Source organism: Hyla sarda, chromosome 2 (genome assembly GCF_029499605.1).
Source record: "Hyla sarda isolate aHylSar1 chromosome 2, aHylSar1.hap1, whole genome shotgun sequence".
Classification (NCBI taxonomy): domain Eukaryota; kingdom Metazoa; phylum Chordata; class Amphibia; order Anura; family Hylidae; genus Hyla; species Hyla sarda.
In genome coordinates this window covers 26,753,908-26,777,723 of record NC_079190.1, presented here as the reverse complement: position 1 = coordinate 26,777,723, position 23,816 = coordinate 26,753,908, and the positions used below count along the sequence as shown (strand labels likewise).

The 23,816-nt window shown below is 43.2% G+C and overlaps 1 protein-coding gene across 2 annotated transcripts in view; it reads right to left on the bottom strand.

Moving 5' to 3' along the window:
• Nucleotides 1-23,566, bottom strand: part of LOC130358321 (N-acetylated-alpha-linked acidic dipeptidase 2-like) — a 75,496-nt gene extending 51,930 nt beyond the window's left edge. Inside the window, exons 1-2 of one of the 2 annotated variants that reach the window (XM_056561424.1) lie at nucleotides 23,256-23,566; nucleotides 14,441-14,567 (exon numbers count right to left, since the gene is read on the bottom strand). In XM_056561424.1, the coding sequence (XP_056417399.1) occupies nucleotides 14,441-14,567; nucleotides 23,256-23,285 (157 nt within the window). In that variant the 5' untranslated portion in view covers nucleotides 23,286-23,566. The remainder of the gene's footprint in view (nucleotides 1-14,440; nucleotides 14,568-23,255) is intronic. The other variant, XM_056561425.1, reaches the window with a different exon arrangement.
• Nucleotides 23,567-23,816: the final 250 nt, after the last annotated feature.

Genomic DNA, 23,816 nt, shown 5'->3' with positions numbered 1-23,816 from the left:
AATTGTCCCGCACAGAGACTGAACAGGTCCATTCTTTGTGCGGAATTCCGCGAGCACTGCATAGCCCTCAATGGTGACGGCGCAGTGCCGCGCGGTCCTACCGCCGAAGTATTTTCGGTGGCTGCCACCTGACAAAATCACCACTTGTGGAATTCTGCGAGCGGAGATTCCACAGTCTGAACGTACCCTAAAGTTGAAAAACCATAAGTTTTACAGTCAAAAAAAAAAAAAGGGGGGGGGGGGGGGGGCAAAGAAATGTTAAATGTTTTTTTCTGCCTTTTGGGTTTTTATATTTTTTTGTAGATGGGTATTGTATTTATCATATCGATTCAAGGAATAAAAACGAACATGTCAGCTTTACCGTAAAGTACCCTGCATGCAAACGAATCACCCCCCCCCCCCTCTTAAAATTAGCAAAATCGCCAAAATCGAGTTTTCTTTTTAATTTCCCCACACACATTTTTTTTCATTGCGCCATACATTTTGTGGTGAAACGAAAGGTGTCATTACAAATACAATTGGTTCCACAAAAAATCAATAATCAAGCCCTCGTATGGGTCTGTGAATGGAAAGGTAAGAGTTATGGGGGAGATTTATCAAAACCTGCATAGAGAAAGTGGTGCAGTTGCCCATAGCAACCAATCAGATCGCTTCTTTCATTTTTAAAGCAGCCTGTGAAAAATTAAAGTGATCCGATTGGTTGCTATGGGCAACTGCACCACTTCTCTACACAGGTTTTGACAAATCTCCCCCTATGTCTCAAGAGTTTTTCTAGTTTAGAAAAACTCTGGTACATAAGTACTTACCTCCTATCCACAGGATCCTAGGTAATTAAAAGGGGTACTCCGATGGAAAACATTTTTTTTTATTTTTTTTAAATCAACTGGTGCCAAAAAGTTAAAAAGATTTGTAAATAACTTCTATTAAAAAATCTTAATCCTTCCAGCACTTATTAGCTGCTGAATACTACATAGGAAATTATTTTTTCTTTTTGGAACACAGAGCTCTCTGCTGACATCAGGACTAGAGATGAGCGAACTTACAGTAAATTCGATTCGTCACGAACTTCTCAGCTCGGCGGTTGCTGACTTTTCCTGCATAAATTAGTTCAGCTTTCCGGTGCTCCGGTGGGCTGGAAAAGGTGGATACAGTCCTAGGAAAGAGTCTCCTAGGACTGTATCCACCTTTTCCAGCCCACCGGAGCACCGGAAAGCTGAACTAATTTATGCATTAAAAGTCAGCAACCGCCGAGCCGAGAAGTTCGTGACAAATCAAATTTACTGTAAGTTCGCTCATCTCTAATCAGGACCACAGTGCTCTCTGCTGACATCCCTGTCCATTTTAGGAACTGTCCAGATGGCGATTTTCTCCTACTCTGGACAGTTCTTAAAACGGACAGAGATGTCAGCAGAGAGCACTGTGCTTGTGATGTCAGCAGAGAGCTCTGTGTTCCAAAAAGAAAAAAAAAATTCCTCTGTAGTATTCAACAGTTAATAAGTACCGGAAGGATTAAGATTTTTTTTAATAGAAGTAATTTACAAAATCTGTTTAACTTTCCACCGGAGTACGCCTTTAAAGCCCATAGACTTCTATGGTATTCCGCACTCCCATTCACACTTCTGAATTTCCGCTTGCGGAAATTCAGAAGTGTGAATGGGAGTGCGGAATCCCATAGAAGTCTATGGGCTTTAATTTGAGGCAGAATTCTGTGGATAGGGGCGGCACGTGTACTCATGTACCCAAGATCCCCCTCATGTACTTGATGGTTTATTTTTGTATCTGTCCCGAACTCCTAACAGGAAGACATGTGACCCGGTAATGTTATGACATAATCAACTACAATAGTAATTAGGATCTCATGTTTAATTAGTGAAAGGTCGGTTTCACTTATTTACATACGTGGATGTGGTAAATATATATAAACAGGAGTTTGCTCCAGAAATGTATAAAGGACTTGTTCACACAACAACACAATTGACCCGTTTGTAGGTCACACACGGGCGGAGTATTTCACCCAATGTAATGTTTACACTGAAGGCAAATTCTAAAAGGCCTCTTTATATTATCTATGACGACAGATACTGGAGTCCATGGGGGAGATTTATCAAAACCTGTCCAGAAGAAAAGTTGCCCAGTTGCCCATGGCAACCAATCAGATCCCTTCTTTCAATTTGCAGAGGCCTTGTTAAAAATGAAAGAAGCGATCTGATTGGTTGCTATGGGAAACTTTTCCTCTGGACAGCTTTTGATAAATCTCCCCCATATGTAGATACCATTGTATGCGTCTGTCTCCTAATCCACCTCAAGGGCCCAAAAACAAAGAAACATGCCCTACCGGAGGGTTATCCTCCATTTCTCTTGTCACAGTCCTTCACAATTCTACCCTTGGCATTGTCTGTATTCCTAATTCATCTCATAGTCTTCATGAACTGGCTCCAGAAAGTTAAAGGGGTTATCCAGGGAAAAAAACTTATATATATATATATATATATATATAGATATATCAACTGGCTTCAGAAAGTTAAACAGATTTGTAAATTACTCCTTTCAGTACTTATGATCTTCTGAAGTTAAGGTTGTTCTTTTTGGTCTAAGTGCTCTCTGATGACACGTGTCTCGGGAAACTCCCAGTTTAGAAGCAAATCCCCATAGCAAACCTCTTCTAAACTGGGCATTTCCCGAGACAGGTGTCATCAGAGAGCACTTAGACAGAAAAGAACAACTCAACTTCAGCAGCTCATAAGTACTGGAAGGATTAAGATTTTTTAATAGAAGTAATTTACAAATCTGTTTAACTTTCAGGAGCCAGTTAATATATATATATATATCTAGGAAGGATGCCGCAGCACACGGAAGATTCAAAAGTGTAAACAGTGGTTTATTCCATGATAATACAAGTTAGCAACGTTTCTGCTGCCAATGCAGCCTTTGTCAAGCCTTTGGCTTGACAAAGGCTGCATTGGCAGCAGAAACGTTGCTAACTTGTATTATCATGGAATAAACCACGGTTTACACTTTTGAATCTTCCGTGTGCTGCGGCATCCTTCCTAGATGTCTGAATTGCCTTGACCGGGGCTCCACTCGCTGCTTGCACCGCTACCATATTATTGTGGGACGTGCTGCTCTACCTTTTCCTGTGCTATATTATTTATATATATATATATATATATATATATATATATATATATATATATATATATATATATATATATGAAAAGTTTTTTCCTGGAATACCCCTTTAAACAGATTTGTAAATTACTTCTATTAAAAAAATCTTAATCCTTTCAGTACTTCAGAGCTGCTGAAGTGGAGTTATTTTCTGTCTAAGGCTGCATTCACACCTCGTTTTTTACATACGGGTGCCGGATCCGGCTTGGGGAGGGGAAAACCGGGCGCTCCCATACCCCAGCCGGATCAGCCCGTGACTCCATTTACTTTAATGAGCCGACCGGAGTCAAACGGTGACTCCGGTCGACTCAGTTTTGACCCGTATGCAGGTTCCTGACCGGACCTAAAACCGTAGTATACTACAGTTTTAGGTCCGGTCCAAAACCAATTACGGGTCAAAACTGAACCGACCGGAGTCACCGTTTGACTCCGGTCGGCTCATTAAAGTAAATGGAGTCACGGGTTGATCCGGCTGGGGTACGGGAGCGCCCGGTTTTCCCCTCCCCCAGCCGGATCCGGCACCTGTATGTACAAAATGAGGTGTGAATGCAGCCTAAGTACTCTCTGATGACACGTGCCTCGGGAACTGTCCAGAGTAGAAGCAAATCCCCATAGCAAACCTCTTCTACACTGTGCAGTTCCCGAGACAAGCAGAGATGTCAGCAGAGAGCACTGTTGGCAGACAGAAAAGAACAACTCAACTTCAGCAGCTGATAATTATTGGAAGGATTAAGATTTTTTAATAGAAGTAATTTACAAATCTGTTTAACTTTCTGGAGCCAGTTGATAAATATAAAAAAGTTTTTCTCCTGGAATACCCCTTTAAGGGTACGTTAACACATACACAGATATGATGCGCAGGATTTGATGCACAGCTTCTAATCTGCAGTTACAAATCCTGCGCATCAAATCTGCGCAGGATCCTGTACGTGTGAACGTACCCTAAGGGTCTATTCACACGTACAGTATTTAGCGCAGATTTGATGCGCAGAGTTTCAAGTCATTCAGTTTACATTGAAATCTGCAGCAGAAAATCCTGCGAATCAAATCTGCGCAGAATACTGTACGAGTAAATAGACCCTAAAGGAGTACTCCGGGATATGAAAACGTATCCACTATCCTCTAGTGAAATAGTGCGTGTTGAACACTACACGAAGCGGTGCCCAACATTACCCATCAATGCAGCTCTATGGCAGAGCCGAAAATTGCAGAGTTCCGGCTCGCCCATAGAGTTGTATTGAGGGGGCGTGTCAGCCACCGCTTTGTGCGGTGGTCAAACACGCCCCCTTCTTGCGGACTGCCGGGGGCCCCGTACAGTAGATCGCAGGGGGGGGGGGGGGTTGTTGGGGTCCTAAGGATAGGGGATACTTTCCCCAATATTTCTTCCCTGTTCTACTCCTGGCCTTTACGACAGTCTTTTCCAATTTACCCTCAGCCTTCTCCATATTTGTTTCTAAATCTATCCTTAGCCTTAAAGGGGTTCTCCACCATAAGGTGATTTTAGTACGTATCTGGCAGACAGTAATGGACATGCTTAGGAAGGATCTGCACTTGTCTTGGGGCTAAATGGCTATGCTGTGAGATTACCATAACACTGGCTAGCTTTTTGTGAACTGGTATTTCCTGTTTGAGTTTTCCTTTTTTGACTACAAATCCCACAATTCCATTATCCTCTCTCTCACACATCAGCTACCCCACCCATTGAAACATAAATGAGCTAAAGACCTGTGGTTTTCAATCAGGGTGCCTACAGCTGTTGCATTACTTGGAGATTGCTCTCTCCACCCATTGAAGCAGACAGGCTCCCTGTCATCAGCTGACTAGTGAGTCAGGTCTCTGCCGCATTGCAAGCTGGGAAAAATCTGAGACAACAGTCATTTTGTATGCTGGTAAAAATAAATATTGAGGTGAAAATCACATAAGAATTGTGAGAAAACCGTCACACACAGGTACAGACACTATACTATGAACTACACTAACTTTACAGCCCCTGTAGCAGAGTCAAATAAAATACATTCCTGGAATACCCCTTTAATGACAATCCATCTAACCACAGCCTTCTAAACAGTCCTTCCCAATTATACACCTTCAGCTCTATCTGTATACTACTGCTATCTCTATGGGATCAGGATATATAGTAGTTATACACCTCCCCTGTGGTAAGGCTGTGTTTACACGTTGCATTTTTGCTTCTTTTTTTCTGTAATTTTTCCATAATTTTGCTACTTACTGCAATTGCTCCAGTATATAACGTGACAAAAATGCAAAGTGAGAACACCGCCTAAAGACCTCAAATCTTCATTAAACACCTCAATTGCGATTATAGGTCAAATCACTTTTTCCTCATGGCAATATTTCTCTAAATAAACACACTTTGGATTAAAAAAACGAATAAAAACTACATATAGTGTGAACTGACCCAACCCACTTATTCTGAGCAGTTTAGGCTTCTGGTTGTTGCAGTCTGGCCAGGTGATAAAGTCTCATTAGGTACATTGTAGTGATGAGACTCCACTCCCTCTCTCTGCAAAGTCAGAGGATTCATAGGAAATGTAGGCACTGGTAGGGATCGACCGATATAGATTTTTTAGGGCAGATACCAATAATCTGTGAACTTTGAGGCCGATAGATGATAATTTATACCGATATTCCAGTATATCGTATTTTTCACCGTATAAGACGCACTTTTTCTTCCCCAAAACTGGTGGGAAAAGGTCGGTGCGTCTTATACGGCGAATACACCCCTATCCCGGCGGTCCCTGCGGCCATCAACGGCCGGGACCCGTGGCTAATACAGGACATCACCGATCGCGGTGATGCCCTGTATTAACCCTTCAGACGCGGCGATCAAAGCTGACCATGGTGTCTGAAGGGAAAGTGACACTAACCCGGCTGTTCAGTCGGCTGTTCGGTGAAATCGCGGCGGTCCCGAACAGCCCGACTGAACAGCCGGGTTAGTGCTTACAGGACACCGGGGGGGACCTTACCTGCCTCCTCGGTGTCTTCTCCGTTCAGGGATCCCCTGTATGGCCGGCGCTCTCCTTTCTCGTCATCACGTCGTTGCGTATGTGCGTCGGCGTGTGTAACGACGTGATGGCGGCGACGGAGAGCGAGGATACCCGGCCGGCAGCAGAGGCGTTCCGGAGCGACGGGGACGCGGCGACAGCGATGGAGCGACATCCAGGGCAGCGGTGACGGGTCCGGAGCGGCGGGGACACGTGAGTATTACCTCCTATGCAGTGGTCTTCAATCTGCGGACCTCCAAATGTTGCAAAACTACAACTCCCAGCATGGCGGGACAGCCAACGGCTGTCCAGGCATGCTGGGAGTTGTAGTTTTGCAACATCTGGAGGTCCGTAGGTTGAAGACCACTATTGGGTTCAAAATCTTTATTTTTTTAGATTTTGCACCTATAAATTGGGTGCGTCTTATACGCCGGTGCGTCCTATAGGGTGAAAAATACGGTAAGTTATCGGGCGCTTTAAATCAATGAACTGAAGCAACTTTTTTTTGCGGGGCCAGATACCGCCACCGCCACCCGCTTCTCTCCCCCTGCCTGTCCTGGGGTCCTCCCTAGTCCAACCACCACCGCCGCTGCCCCCCCCTGCCTATCCTCTGCCCAGAGACCGCCCCCGCCCGCTTCTCTCCCCCTGCACCACCGCCGCTGCCCCATTGCCTCCCCCATTCCCGGTTTTATAATTACCTGTTCCCGGGGACTGCGCTACTTCTGGTTCCGGTGGTGTCCATAGCTGCCACTGTGTGCACTGACTGTGACGTTGTGTTGAGGACGTCACTCGTCATTGTGAAGTGCACAGCAACAGCGCAGGACGCTGCCAGAGCCAGAAGTAGCGCGGACCCCAGGAACAGGTAACTATAAAACCGGGAATGGGGGAGGCAATGGGGCACCGGCGGCGCCGGTCGTCTCTGGCCGGAGGGGGGAAAATTCTCAGCATATCGGCAATGTAATTGCCGATACCGATAATGTCCAAAATCATGAATATCGGCCGATAATATAGGTCAAACCGATAATCGGTTGATCCCTAGTACGCATCATGAGAAAATCATCTTTGTTATGAAATAAGACTCAGTATGGCTGAATACCCATGGTTGCTATAGCCAAGGAATACATTATTCCCTAATAACAACTTCTGCTTCACTATACAGTGATCAACTTGGCCTCAACATACAATAGTTTCATCATACAATGGTCTTTTCTGGACCATTGTAACTTGAAACCAGACTCAACATACAATGCTCAATGTTACAGACAGTCCAGATCTGTGAAATGTGTCAATGGCTGAAAGAACCGACCAATCAGAATGGGCATTCACTGGTAAAACCCCTGTAGTACTGAAGTGCATGCACTGACTGGTGTCTAGTAGCGCCCCCTACAGTAAAGGGGGGTATTACATGTTCTGTATTCTTTACCTGTACCAGGGTTAGCTGCTCCTTTGGACACCAGGTGAGGGCGGCTCCTTGTTACTTTTTTAGGACACTGTGTACTGTACAGGACCCTGAAGAAGCTCCTGTCCTCTACATAGACCGTGATTACAGCTCCCAGAAAATCTTTATTACTTTTATATGTAAGGATTTGCTTTATCTCTATTATATATCCACTTATTTTTCTTTAATCCTTACTTTTTCCTATTTTTGGATGACATTTTGGTGGCTTCAGAATCAATTACCAGGTATCCAGTTACCAGTTATGGTCTCAACATACAATGGTTGTCTTGGAACCAATTAATATTGTAACTTGAGGGATCGCTGTAAAAGAAAAATTCCTGCAGTGTTTTTTTTTTTTTGGGTGAAAAGTGACAGGGACACTAACATCAACTAGTAAGGCTACAAAAAGTCACAGTTCAGCCCAAGCCTCAGGATGCTTTTACACACAGTACTACGGGCTGCAGAGAAGTAATCTGATAATCGCAGACGGTAACAGGACCGGCGAGTTCGGGTGCAGCCCGTAATTATCAGCTGATCGCAATTCATAGTGACCGCTTATGGCTGTGACAATTATGAACTACAAAGCCAGGAAAGGATACGAAAAGAGGGGAAAAAAAGTCAGCGTCTTTCTTCTATGTATTCTCCATTTTTTATTTGTTCCAGGATTTGAATTCAGTAACTGCAATTAAAAAAAAAAAAAACCCTGACCTTGTGAACACAGCCATAAGAGGTCACTATGAATGGTGATCAGATGATAATTACGGGCTGCCCCTGGACTCGCCGATCCTGTTCCCGCCTGGGAATATCAGAAGCCTTCTCGGCAGCAGGTAGTACTGTGTGTATAAGCAACCCCAGGCTTGGATTGCACTGTGACTTTTTGTAGCCTTACTAGTTGATATTATGGTCCCAGTCACTTAAAGGGGTACTCCGCTGCTCAGCATTTGGAACAAACTGTTTCGAACGCTGGAGCCGGCGCTGGGAGCTCGTGAAGTCATAGCCCCGCCCCCTCATGATGTCACGCCCACCCCTCAATGTAAGTCTAAGGGAGGGGGCGTGCTGCAATGAGGGGGCAGGGCTATGACATCATGAGCTCCCAGCTCCGGCTTCAGCGTTCAGAATAGTTTGTTCCAAATGCTGAGCAGCGGAGTACCCCTTTAAGTTACTGGGACCATAAGGTTAGCTAGTAAGGCTGCTAAAAGTCACAGTGCAAGTCTATGAGATTGATTGCGTTTTTGCTTATAGTGTACTGACAGGGGGGTCCGTCATACCCTCTTCAAATGTTATATGCTCCTTTATTCTAACTCCCATTAGTCTTTTTGTGCGTCCTACATACCGTATATTTTTTGGCTGGGACTACAGATCGCATATATAACCCCCTTTGTTTTACAGTGGATGGGACTCTTGATTTTGTACTGAGTTTTATCTATTTTATTATCCACTGTTAATATTGGGGATTTATTATCTGTTGATTTACATGCTGTGCATGTGTTACATGGAAAGAAGCCATTTTATATAGGGAGAATGTTTGCCTCTGTTCCAGTAGCTTGTATATTTATTTATTTATTTTTTATATGGCTGGCGCTATCCAATTACCTATATTATGTGTTTTTTTTATATACAGTGGGGATCAAAAGTTTGGGCACCCCAGGTAAAAATTTGTATTAATGTGCATAAAGAAGCCAAGGAAAGATGGAACAATCTCCAAAAGGCATCAAATTACAGATTAGACATTCTTATAATATGTCAACAAAAGTTAGATTTTATTTCCGTAATTTACACTTTCAAAATAACAGAACACAAAAAAAAATGGTGTCTGCAAAAGTTTGGGCACCCTGCAGAGTTAATATCTTGTACTGCCCCCTTTGGCAAGTATCACAGCTTGTAAATGCTTTTTGTAGCCAGCCAAGAGTCTTTCAATACTTGTTTGAGGTATCTTGGCCCATTTTTCCTTACAAAAGTCTTCCAGTTCTTTGAGATTTCTGGGCTGTCTGTCATGCACTGCTCTTTTGAGGTCTATCCATAGATTTTCAATTATGTTGAGGTCAGGAGATTGTGAAGGCCATGGCAAAACCTTCAGTTTACGCCTCTTGATGTAATCCCCCGTGGATTTCGAGGTGTGTTTAGGATCATTATCCATTTGTAGAAGCCATCCTCTCTTTAACTTCAGCTTTTTTACAGATGGCATCAAGTTAGCATCCAAAATTTGCTGAAATTTTATTAAATCCATTTTTCTTTCTACTTGTGAGATGTTCCCTGTGCCACTGGCTGCAATACAACCCCAAAGTATGATTGATCCATCCCCATGCTTAACAGTTGGACAGAGGTTCTTTCCATTAAATTCTGTTCCCCTTTTCTCCAAACGTACCTTAGCTCATTCCGGCCAAAAAGTTAAATTTTAACCTCATCGGTCCACAGAACTTGTTTCCAAAATGCATCAGGCTTGTCTATATGTTCATTTGCAAAGTTCAAACACTGATTTTTGTGGTGAGGACGTGGAAGAGGTTTTCTTCTGATGACTCTTTCTTGAAGACCATATTTGTAAAGTATCTCTTTATAGTGGAATAGTGTACCACAACTCCAGTGTCTGACAGATCTTTCTGGAGGGATAGTGCAGTCAAACGTGGGTTTTGTATTGTTTTTCTCACAATCCTGCGAGCTGTTCGGTCTGATATTTTTCTTGGTCTTCCAGATCTTGCTTTAACTTCCACTGTTCCTGATGACTGCCATTTCTTAATTACATTCCGAACAGAGGATATTGACATCTGAAAACATTTTGTGATCTTCTTATAGCCTTCTCCAGCTTTGTGAGTGTCAACTATTTTCAGTTTCAGATTTCTAGACAACTGCTTAGAAGAACCCATGGTGCTGATTGTTGGGGCAAGGTCATATGAGTCTGGGCATTTAAAACCTTTGAGATTGACATCACCTGGTCTTCCCAGATGATGACTGAGAATAATCCATGACACTGGCAGGTCTCAGCTTTGCAAAGGGGGCAGTACATGCTATAAATTCTGCAGGGTGCCCAAACTTTTGCAGACGCCATTTTTTTGTTTTCTGTTATTTTGAAAGTGTAAATGATGGAAATAAAATCTATCTTTTGTTGACATATTATAAGAATGTCTAATCTGTAATTTGATGCCTTTTGGAGATTTTTCCATGTTTCCTTGGCTTCTTTATGTACATTAATACTAATTTTTACCTGAGGTGCCCAAACTTTTGATCCCCACTGTACATAGGAGGAGGGTGCAGATGGTAAGAATTTGCCCATTATTTTATTATGAAACAGCAGGTTCCAATAACGTTTTACTATCTTTTGAAAGGCAAAACTGTTCACTATATTGAGTGATGATGAGAATTTTAAATGTTTGATCATCATTTTTAGAACCCTCTCTATTTGCTCTCCTTTCTTGTTTAATATCAATTTACGAGTTCCCTCTGGGTACTTGCTGTTGTACCAAGCTCAGTTGTGCCTCCTCATACCCTTTATTTAGAAAAAATTTTCTTTAGGGTATCTGCTTCCTGATCATATCTAGTTATTTCTGAACAGTTTCAGCGGAGTCGTAAAAACTGGCTTCTGGGTGTGTATCTGATTCGGCTTAATATCAATAGGTCTGACTAAAAGTGGCTTCAAAGTTTTAAAAGTATTCATTTTTATTAATATTGGTTAAAAATGTGGTCAAAGTGTCAGCCCCACATTCCCAAATGAATAAAACATCATCTATGAACCTCCGCCACAGGACGAGGCCCGCGCTCAGGTGGCCCCCAGGGAATACCACCGATTCCTCCCATAGGGTCACATAGAGATTAGAAGAACTAGGCGCGAACCTCGTCCCCATGGCGGTGCCCCACTTCTGATTATAAAAAATCATTCTCATATTTAAAATAACTATGATCCAGAATAAAACTAATACAGTCTCCAATAAAGTTAATCTGCCTATCGAGCATATTCCCTCCCTTTAAAAAATATTCTGATGCCAGTCGGCCTTTTTGGTGTTCTATTATGGTTTACAATGATGTAATGTCTAAAGTGCCTATAAAAAATTTCCTTCCATATGATATCTTTCAAAATTTGTATTACATGTCGTATCTTCTAAATAGGCTGGAAGTAGTTCAAAACAGGGTTGGGAGGTGGTTATCGATATATTTAGATAAATTTGCAGTCAGGCACCCAATCCCCGAGACTATAGGTCTCCCCGGTGGATTTTGGACATTTTTGTGCACTTTAGGAACTTGATATTATAAATAAATAAAAACATGGGATCCTAGGGTTGTTGATCATAATAAAACCCCTCTCTTGTTTTGATACCTGTCTGCATGCCCACCTCCAGCAACTGAGCAAGATCCCTTTTATATGGTTGTGTTGGGTCATTTTTTAATTTGTCATATGTCTGAGTGTCACTCAGAAGGCGTGTACATCCTTCGGTTTCCGAAAACGCCTCAAAAGCCTTGTGGAACTTCGAAGCTACCGTAGTGACGTCACTATTCCCCGCTAGCAACAACGAGAAACTCAGTAGCTGAACGCAGTTTGGTTGAGACGCCGCCGGCCGGGGCGTTCTCCCACTGCTCTGCTGCCTGATACCGATAAATCAACAGCTGGAGGCCTCAAGAAGCCGGACCATCACTCGAATAAACGAATCCAGTGTAGTACGGGGAACCAATACTGGAGGATATACAGGCACACGGCGCAAGCTGACAGTGAACATAGTGCTTCCCGGTATTTAAGCACTTATTACTACTGGTGTATTATATCTCTGAACTGCAACAGACCGTCATATGCCGCCCCCAGATAATAAACGTCGGCAATACTACTTATCAAACTACATTACATGCAACACCCGAGGATAGTGTACATAAACTGTCAAGCACACGTCTCTAGAAATGAGACTTATCAGGTATATTTAAGTGAACATTGGAGTAGTGCTGGGCGATATACCAGTTCATACCGGTGTGTATTTTCTGTACGGTATGAATGTTTCCCTATACTGCAATACCGGTCAGGCCCCTCCCCCCCTCGAATGAATGATCAGCCGCAGTGCGCTAGGGAACTAATCATATATGACCCGCGGGCGCTGTCCTGCTTTTCCTCCCCCCCACCAAATGAATGAACTATCAGCCGCAGCGCTGTCCCCACATAAGGGGACTAATCATGTAATCATGTTCTGATCAGAAGTTCTGCAGCGCCCGCGGGCCACTGGCTTTTAGCGCTTGCAGGGGGAGGTGACAGTTTGCGTTCTCCGTCCTGCGCCCGCGGCTCACAACTCATTCATTTCCAGCCCCCGCGGCTCACAGGAGGAAACGGAGAGAAGCGCCTGCGGGTAACATGATTAGTCCCCCGATGTGGGGACAGTGCTGCGGCTGGCAAAGCAGGACAGCGCTCGGGGGTCATATATGATTAGTTCCCCAGTGCACTGCGGCTGATAATTCATTCGAGGGAGGAGAGGGGGGGTAAAGAGTATGGTGGTAAGGGGGGGGGGGGGGACCGCCATAAGTTTGGAACCGCCATAAGTTTGAAAAATACCTTGATTCACATTTTTGGTCATACCGCCCAGCACTACATTGGAGGTTACAATTTATTAGGAGATCAAGATTTTATATATATATATATATACATACACATACACATACACACACACACACACACACACACACGTTTTTATCTCTTTTAGTTCTTATGTACCCACACCCTACCTGCTCCTTTTTATGGCTACACCAAAGGATAATCATTTCATGTTATACAGGTATGCTAATATTCATGTTTAAGTGGTGATATAATACATTTATACTTAAGTCCCTCTCAGCGCTAATATATATATTTTTTCTAATATATATTTACATGATCTACAAAATATAAATTTAAAAAAATATATATTTATTACATATATTTTTTATATAATCTACATGTCTATAATAAAATAGAAATATAATTGAAATAAAAAAATAAAAAATTATATATAATTTAAAAAAAATAAAAATGTATTTCAATTATATTTATATTTTATTATATACATGTAGAGAATATAAAAAACATATGTAATAAAAATATACCGGTATATATTTTTTTATTTATATTTTGTAGAGATTTCATATATACATACACACACAGAATAATGTAGAACATCTGGTGTATGTCTCCTGCTTTGGCAGCCATGAGTATTCAGCGGAAGGCTGACCGGGCATGCTGGGAGTTGTAGTTTTGCAACAGCTGGAGGCACCCTGTATGGCAAACACAGGTCTAGTTCTAACCATTTAGGTTTTTGCTAATTGAATTTGCTGCAAAACCAGAGGCTTCAAGGGAAATGTGTATATTTAATAAAGGTGGGCAATAATGTCATATAGGGGTGCAGGGAGAACTTGTATCCTAATACAATTATCTGCATTAAATGAATTGTTTATATATATATATATATATATATATATATATATGTATTTTTTATGATATAGTTTAGATTGTTTTCATTATACAAAATAAATATTATGAACATGTATAAAAGTAACAATCTTACATAAGAGTCCACCCAGCAGACCCCACTGTAACACCTGCTCATTGTGCACTCATTCCCAGCCTCCCTGCAGTATACAGCGCCCCCTGCACCTCTCTATAGCGCCTGCCCGGGTCTAGCACGTGATAGCAGTCTGGACCAGTGTTTCCCAACCAGGGTGCCTCCAGCTGTTGCAAAACTACAACTCCCAGCATGCCCGGACAGCCTACGGCTGTCCGGGCATGCTGGGAGTTGTAGTTTTGCAACAGCTGGAGGCACCCTGGTTGGGAAACACTGGTCTGGACCCTACAACAAGGTAAACACCTGCTGTCTAATCAATGGCCACTTACCTACGAGCACCCCGAGGAGGAAGACCACAGCCAGGGACATAGTGATCACTAAACACGTCCTTTTGATCCCCCTCTTCCTGGCCATCGTCCTTCCTGCTGCTCCTCCTGGCAGAGCATGAGGCTTTTGCTGTGAAGGAAGAAGAAGCCCTTTTAAAAACTTTCAAAACTTGTTGTTTTAACTGCGAAACGTGAATACCCACGCCACCTAGCGGCGGCAGAGCGGAATGACATCTGCTGAATGCAAAGTGCAGCAGGTGCAACCGGGAATAGACCAAGGAACACACAATAATGGGGGAGATTTAGCAAAACCGGTTTAGATGGAAGAGCGGTGCAGTTGCCCACAGCAACCAATCAGATGGCTTCTTTAATTTTTCACAGGCCTCTTTAAAGATGAAGAAGCGATCTGATTGGTTGCCATGGGCAACTGCACCGCTCTTCCTCTAAACAGGTTTTGATAAATCTCCCCCAAGGAGGGTGCGAACACACAATGGGGAGATTTATCAAAACCTGTTTAGAGGAAGAGTGGTGCTGTTGCCCATGGCAACCAATCAGATCGCTTCTTTCATGTTTGAAAAGGCCTGTGAAAGATGAAAGAAGCGATCTGATTGGTTGCTATGGGCAACTTTTCTACTGCATAGGTTTTGATAAATCTCCCCCTACGTTTCGACTCCCGTTAATTGTGAGGGAGCATTCACATCACGATTTTACTATCCTACTTCTTCTCACGATTTTTAAAGGGGTACTCCCATGGAAAACTTTTTTTTTTTTTTAAAGGAAAACTGTCATATGTTTTGTCCCGCACTATCCACGGGTATCTGTGGATAGTGCGGGTAGACGCTGAACATTTTGAGTCCTACCTTGCCCGGATCCGCTCCACCGTTCGCTCGTTATAGCTGGTTTTTGGTATATTCAAATTAGTTGCTAACTGGCACGGGCGGGGTTACTGCCTTCAACTGGCACTGTGATGTAACCGCCGCCCGGCTCGCAGCACCGCCCAGCTAATGAATATTCATATGTTGTCTTACACTCTCCGTCTCATCTCAGCTGAGTCCTGGACGATACTGCGCATGCGCGGGATTTCCTACTATACCCGGAAGCTGTCTTCAGCATTGCTTCAGTTGTTAGAGGCCAAAACCCGTGGCTAATAGCGCGCGGCATTGAACGCTGTGCCGCGCACTATTAACCCTTTAGACGCGGCGTTCAAAGTTGAACGCTGCGTCCAAAGTGAAAGTGAAACCATGCCGGTTAGCTCAGGGAGCTGTTTGGGATAGCCGCGGTGAAATCACGGCATCCCGAACAGCTTACAGGACAGCGGTAGGGCCCCTACCTGCCTCCTCGCTGTCCGATCGCCGAATGACTGCTCAGTGCCTGAGATCCAGGCATGAGCAGTCAAGCAGCAGAATCATCGATCAATGGTTTCCTATGAGAAACCAGTGATCAATGTAAAAGATCAGTGTGTGCAGTGTTTTAGGTCCCTATGGAAGCTATAACACTGCAAAAAAAAAGTGAAAAAAAAGTGAATAAAGATCATTTAACCCCTTCCCTATTAAAAGTTTGAATCACCCCCTTTTCCCATAAAAAAACAGTGTAAATAAAAATAAACATATATGGTATCACCACATGCGGAAATGTCCGAATTATTAAAATATATCATTAATTAAACCACAGTGAATGGCGTACGCGCAAAAAAATTCCAAAGTCCAAAATAATGTAGTTTTGGTCACTTTTTATATCATGAAGAAATGAATAAAAAGCGATCAATAAGTCCTATCAATGCAAAAATAGTACCGCTAAAAACTTCAGATCACGGCGCAAAAAATGAGTCATCATACCGCCCCAGACGCGGAAAAATAAAAAAGTTATAGGGGTCAGAAGATGACAATTTTAAACGTATAAATTTTCCTGCATGTAGTTATGATTTTTTCCAGAAGTCAGACAAAATCAAACCTATATAAGTAGGGGATCATTTTAATCGTATGGACCTAGAGAATAAAGATAAGGTGTCATTTTTACCGAAAAATGTACAATGTAGAAACGGAAGCCCCCAAAAGTTACAAAATGGCGTTTTTTGTTTGTTGTTGTTGTTTGTTTGGTTTTTTTTTTCAATTTTGTCTCACAATGATTTTTTTTTCCGTTTCGCCGTAGATTTTTGGGTAAAATGACTGATGTCATTACAAAGTAGAATTATGATTTTTTAAAGGTAAGGAGGAAAAAACGAAAATGCAAAAACGGAAAAACCCTGGGTCCTTAAGGGGTTAATGACAGACAACAAATGCATCAGTTTTTATCCGCATCCGTTTTTTTTTTTATTATTGATGTCTATGTAAATCGCATGGAATCGTGTGTCTGTGTGATTCTATCAGATTAATCGCACACTTTTTTTGTACGCATGCGCAGTAGACTTCAAAACACATACACTTCAAATATATAAAACTTTATTGCCATTGGCATACATATTAATTTTAAGGACAGGATTAGATTTTTATTGAAAATCGGAGGAATACATACGATTGTATACGATTTTTTGCAATCCGATTCCGTCTGATTTTACGGTCCGATAATCGGATGGTTAAATCGTGATGTGAACCTAGCCTAAACGTTGGCATCCCGCCGAAAACAGGATGCTAAAGTATACTGTTAACGGGAGCAACAGTCCCCATTCACTTCTATGGCCAAACTAGTGACTCCGTTCGGAATGTTTCCGCTATTTTAAACGGACTCATAGGTCCTGGAAAGAGTCAATAATGGGGGGAGATTTATCAAAACTTGTCCAGAGGAAAAGTTGCCCAATTGCCCATAGCAACCAATCAGATGGCTTCTTTCATTTTTAACAAGGCCTCTGCAAAATTTAAAGGGGTACTCTGGTGGGAATTTATTTTTTATTTTTTTTTAATTCAACTGGTGCCAGAAAGTTAAACAGATTTGTAAATGACTTCTTTTAAAAAATCTTAATCCTTCCAGTACTTATTAGGGAGGAGCCAAACTAGTCAGATTAGTGCTGAGTGCAGTGAAGTGAAGACCTGAGAGTTGTCTGGTGTCCTGAGGGAGACCAAGGCCTAACCACACAGCCACGCATCCGAACCCCTTCAGGTGAAAGTCAAAGCCTGGTAAGCCTAAATACAGGGGAGAAGTCTAGTCAGCTTAGTCAATTCTGTCAAGTCTAAAGTCAGTGTGGGATTCCATAATTGAGTGCAAGTCCACTACAAGTCCTAGTGAGCCCACAAGTCTCCTAAAGTCAACTGGTCATCTCCTTGGGCCTAAACTGAGCTGTAAAGACTTTAACATCTGTCTGCCTCAGTAAAGCTGCCGTTGTTCTGTAACCTTGCATCGGAGTGATTATTTCCTCTGCGCCTGGCCCAGGAACCAGCGGCCATACCTCGGGTGGTATAGAGGATAACCACTAGTGATGAGCGGCATTGGCTATATTCGAATTTAAGATATTTCACAAATATATATACGAATATTCGTCCGATATTCGCAAATTTCGCATATTCGTTATATTCGCATATTCGTTATATTCGCGTACTTGAGGAAGAAAACAGTGAGGGGGTGGGCAACTTTACTATTGGTTGCTAGGGATGTTGTTGATAACCTCTGACAAGTGTATTTGCATCATCCTAATTGGCCCACAAGTGAAAAGAAGGAATATGCGAATATGCGGAAAAAAGCGAACATTCGTAATTGTGAATATATAGCGAATATATTCGCAATATTCGTGAATTTGCAATCAAAATTTGAAATGCGAATATTCGTGCCCAACACTAATAACCACGCCCTGGCATCACGAATAAGGGTTAATAACATCTGCTCTTCATCACACCCCTCACCACAGATGGTATATGAGGACGGGATATTAGGATAGGATATGAGGACAGACTATGAAGACGGGAGATGAGGATTGGATATGAAGTTGGGATATTAGGATGGCATATGAGGACAGGATATGAGGTCAAAATAGGACAGAATATGAGGTCAGGGTATAAGGTCGGCATATGAGGACGAGACGTGAGGATGGGATATGGGGACGGGATGCAAGGACAAAACATGAGGATGGGATATGAGGACGAGACGTGAGGATGGGATATGGGGACGAGACATGAGGATGGGATATGAGGACAAGACATGAGGATGGGATATGAGGACGAGACATGAGGATGGGATATGGGGACGGGATACAAGGACAAGACATGAGGATGGGATATGAGGACGAGACATGAGGACGGGATATGAGGACGAGACATGAGGACGGGATATGGGGACGGGATATGAGGACGAGACATGAGGATGGGATATGAGGACGAGACATGAGGATGGGATATGAGGACAAGACATGAGGATGGGATATGAGGACGAGACATAAGGATGGGATATGAGGATGAGACATGAGGACGGGATATGAGGACGAGACATGAGGACGGGATATGAGGACGAGACATGAAGACGGATATGAGGACGAGATATGAGGATGGGATATGAGGACGGGATATGAGGACGGGATATGAGGACGAGACATGAGGACGGGATATGAGGACGAGACGTGAGGATGGGATATGGGGACGGGATATAAGGACAAGACATGAGGATGGGATATGAGGACGAGACGTGAGGATGGGACATGAGGACGAGAAATGAGGACGGGATATGAGGACGAGACATGAGGACGGGATATGAGGACGAGACATGAGGATGGGATATGAGGACGAGACGTGAGGATGGGACATGAGGATGAGACATGAGGACGGGATATGAGGACGAGACATGAAGACGGATATGAGGACGAGATATGAGGATGGGATATGAGGACGGGATATGAGGACGGGATATGAGGACGAGACATGAGGACGGGATATGAGGACGAGACGTGAGGATGGGATATGGGGACGGGATATAAGGACAAGACATGAGGATGGGATATGAGGACGAGACGTGAGGATGGGACATGAGGACGAGACATGAGGACGGGATATGAGGACGAGACATGAGGACGGGATATGAGGACGAGACATGAGGACAGGATATGAGGACGAGACGTGAGGATGGGATATGGGGACGGGATATAAGGACAAGACATGAGGATGGGATATGAGAGAGCATCATTGTTGCTTCTCCTCTCCCACAAGGTTTAGGTATATGTATATATGTTGTCCCAACAGAAAGGGAAATAAAAAAAAGTTTGGATGATTGTTGCATACACAACTAAAGTAGGTGAGCACTTCCCCTAAAGGGAGACTTTATACCATTGACCTTCTAAATTTAGATAGGTGAACTGTTCTATGAGGGGCCCTACTGTTTTTGTTTGCTGTAGGATTTTACAAGGTTAAGGTAGAAGAATCGGGCAACGCTAGTTACTCATCTAGTTTCCTATAAGTGTCTGATATAATTTCTCTAACTCTGGGAAAACCTTTGTCCTCTAACCCCACCAGGGGGGCTGAATAGGAGTCATCGTGCTGCGTCCATAACTCCCACAGACTCCACTGTAATGAGGCATAGAAGGCCGCACGCCAGTTCTATCTGGTTCCCCAGCTATTTGTGGAGACCATCAGCTGTTTTGTACCGTGCATTGGTGATCAAAGGACACGTGCTTTCCCAATAGTTGGGCGTCCCACTTACCAGACATTTTTGGCCTACACTTACAGAAAATGTTGTGGTGTCCTGGAGCGGGATCACCTTTTGCTACTCTTAAAGGGGTTATCCAGGAAAAAACTTTTTTTTATATATCAACTGGCTCCTGAAAGTTAAACAGATTTGTAAATTGATTCTATTAAAAAATCTTAATCCTTTCAGTACTTATAAGCTTCTGAAGTTAAGGTTGTTCTTTTCTGTTTAAGTGCTCTCTGATGACACGTGTCTCGGGAACTGCCCAGTTTAGAAGCAAATCCCCATAGCAAACCTCTTCTAAACTGGGCGGTTCTCGAGACAGGTGTCATCAGAGAGCACTTAGACAGAAAAGAACAACCTTAACTTCAGAAGCTCATAAGTACTGAAAGGATTAAGATTTTTTAATAGAAGTAATTTACAAATCTGTTTAACTTTCTGGAGCCAGTTGATATATATAAAAAAAAGTTTTTTCCTGGATAACCCCTTTAACACTGTCGGCATCTTTGTAAAGTGCCACTATCTAGCAGCTACGCCATTTATGGAGGCCCTTTGTGGCGGGTGCACTGCGTATGGGGAAACAGATGTGGCAGAGTTAACCCTCAAAGTCGTAGCACCTTAACTGAATGCGGTAATGTCTTACTGTTAACTCTGCTACATCTGTATTTTCTGGTGGGCACTCTGTGGCAGCTGCACTGCTTATGGAGATCCTCTCTGGTGGGTTTCCTGGGTACAAAAACATTTTCTGGCAGCTGCACTGCATATGGGGCACTCTTTCACAGGCACTGTCATGGGGCCTTTCTCTGACAGTCAGTGGGGGCACTTGACAGGCACTGGCATGATGGAGCACTCTCTGATTGGCACTGGCATGATGGAGCACTCTCTGATTGGCACTGGCATGATGGAGCACTCTCTGATTGGCACTGGCATGGGGGCACTTCCTGACAGGCACTGTATATGGGGACACTCTGACCGGCACTGTATATGGGGACACTCTGACAGGCACTGTATATGGGGACACTCTGACAGGCACTGTATATGGGGACACTCTGACAGGCACTGTATATGGGGACACTCTGACAGGCACTGTATATGGGACACTCTGACAGGCACTGTATATGGGGACACTCTGACAGGCACTGTATATGGGGACACTCTGACAGGCACTGTATATGGGGACACTCTGACAGGCACTGTATATGGGGACACTCTGACAGGCACTGTACATGGGGACACTCTGACAGGCACTGGCATGATGGAGCACTCTCTGACTGGCACTGGCATGGGGGCACTTCCTGACAGGCACTGTATATGGGGGCACTTCCTGACAGGCACTGTATATGGGGACACTCTGACAGGCACTGTATATGGGGACACTCTGACAGGCACTGGCATGTAGTGATGAGCAGCAGGGGCCATATTCGAATTCAGGATATTTAGGAATATAATGACAATTATTCATCCTATGTTCGTGAAATTCGCATATTCGCTATGATCGTTCACTTTGCATAAACATTTGCATGTGAAGAAACAAACAAACAAATATTCGTCATTATGAATATATAGCACTATATTCTAAATATTCGCAAAATCGCAAAGTGACGATATTCGCAATAAAAATTTTCATTACGAATATTCGTGCTCAACACTACTGGCATGGAGGCACTCTCTGACAGGCACAGGCATGGGTGAGTTCTCTGACAGGCACTATATATTGGGGCACTCTGTGACAAACACTGCATATGGGGGATTCTTTGACAGGCACTGGCAATGGGGACACTCTCTGACTGGTACTGGTATGGGGGCACTCTCTGACAAACACTGCATATAGGTACACTCTGACAGGCATTGGCATGGCGTCACTCTAAAAAAAACACAGAGCGAATTTCTTTCAAAAACAGCGCCACCCCTGTTCTTAGGTTGTGTATGGTATTACAACTTGTCTCCATTTGCTTCATTGGTTGCTATGGGCAACTCAGTAACTTTTTCTCTGGACAGGTTTTGATAAATCTCCCCCTGTGTGTTTAGAGCAATGTTTCCCAACCAGGGCACCTCCAGCTGTTGCAAAACTACAACTCCCAGCATGCTTTTCAAGGTGTGTGTGTTTTTTGTTTTCCATTTTTTTTCTTTTCGGGTAGGGTCACACGTAGCACAGCAAGAAATACCCCGGAGATTCTGCGAAGAGCAGACATACAGGGCTATCTTGTCGCGGCCCTGTGTGTGCAGACGTAACTGTGATGGTTGGGCCCGCCTCCAAACTTTACTGCACACACAGGGCTGCAGTGAGATAGCCCTGTGTGTCTGCTCTTAGCAGCAGTGGCATCGCCCCCCTCCCCATTTGTATATACTATAGATGGATGTATAAATGCTATGTGTGTGTGTGTGTGTGTGGATGTATGTATGATAGATGTGTGTATATATGATGTATGTATGAGAGATGTGTGTATGTATGATGTGTGTGTGTATGAGAGGTGTGTGTGTTTGTATGTGTGATGTATGTATGTATGGTGGAAAAACAAATTCAAATCAACTGGTGCCAAAAAGTTAAACAGATTTGTAAATAACTTCTATTTAAAAATCTTACTACAGGGGAAGTTGTGAAGTTCTTTCCAGTCTGACCACAGTGCTCTCTGCTGACACCTCTGTCTGTGTCCGGAACTGTCAAGAGTAGGAGAGGTTTGCAATGGGGACTTGCTCCTGCTCTGGACAGTTCCTGACATGGACAGAGGTGTCAGCAGAGAGCACTGTGGTCAAAAGGAAAAGAACTACACAACTTCCTCTGTAGTATACAGCAGCCGATAAGTACTGGAAGGATTAAGATTTTTAAATAGAAGTCATTTACAAATCTGTATAACTTTTTGGCACCAGTTGATAAAAAAAAAATAAAAAATAGTTTTCCTCCAGAATACCCCTTTTAAGCATGCATGTTTATGGGCGTGCCTTAAAAGATATAGGTATACTAGTCTACATGGTCTGGAATATAAAATGTTTGCTCAAATCTAATGTACTGCTTGATGGCACACTGAGGGATCTATGACAAGAACCTGGATAATAGGAAAAGCACACAAAGCACTATCGATGGCCTCCAATACCCACTCTACCTGCCCACAATGGCTTTACCAATCTGGTTGTTAAAATCTGAAGGACAAGTTGCCCATTGGTTGCAAGGCAGATTAAACAGAACACAGAATGGACGTGAAGAGGGAGAGATGCAGTTTACCTTATTGGCCTGGGGGGGCAGCATAACCATGTGTTACTTACATGAGCTCTTTAGTAACTGATAACCAACTGCCCCTTCCTCAGAGCATCAGATCACATGCAGGGACGACATTCCCATGCGGGAAGCAAGATCCTACTGTGATACCTACAATAGCCTTTCTACAGGGGACGGGCTATATATGTGTATAGAGTATACTGTATTTATGAAGAGACCACCCTCTAATATTATATCACTCTGTTGCCATGGTTTATCAGAGGGCACAATGACATATGGCGGCACCCTGATTGCACCGTGGATGGCATTATCCCAGAAAGAATACGATTGATCAAAACCTGTGCAAAGGAAAAGTTGACCATAGCAACCAATCAGATCGCTTCTTGCAGAGACCTTGTTCAAACTGAAAGAAGCGATCTGATTGGTTGCTATGGGCAACTGGACAACTTTTCCTCTGGCCAGGTTTTGATAAATCTCCCCCATAATGTTAATATGCCTTTATTTATTTTTTTTACTATGTTTTTGTTTATGTATTTATTATTTATTAACCCTTTCAGCATTTTTTGT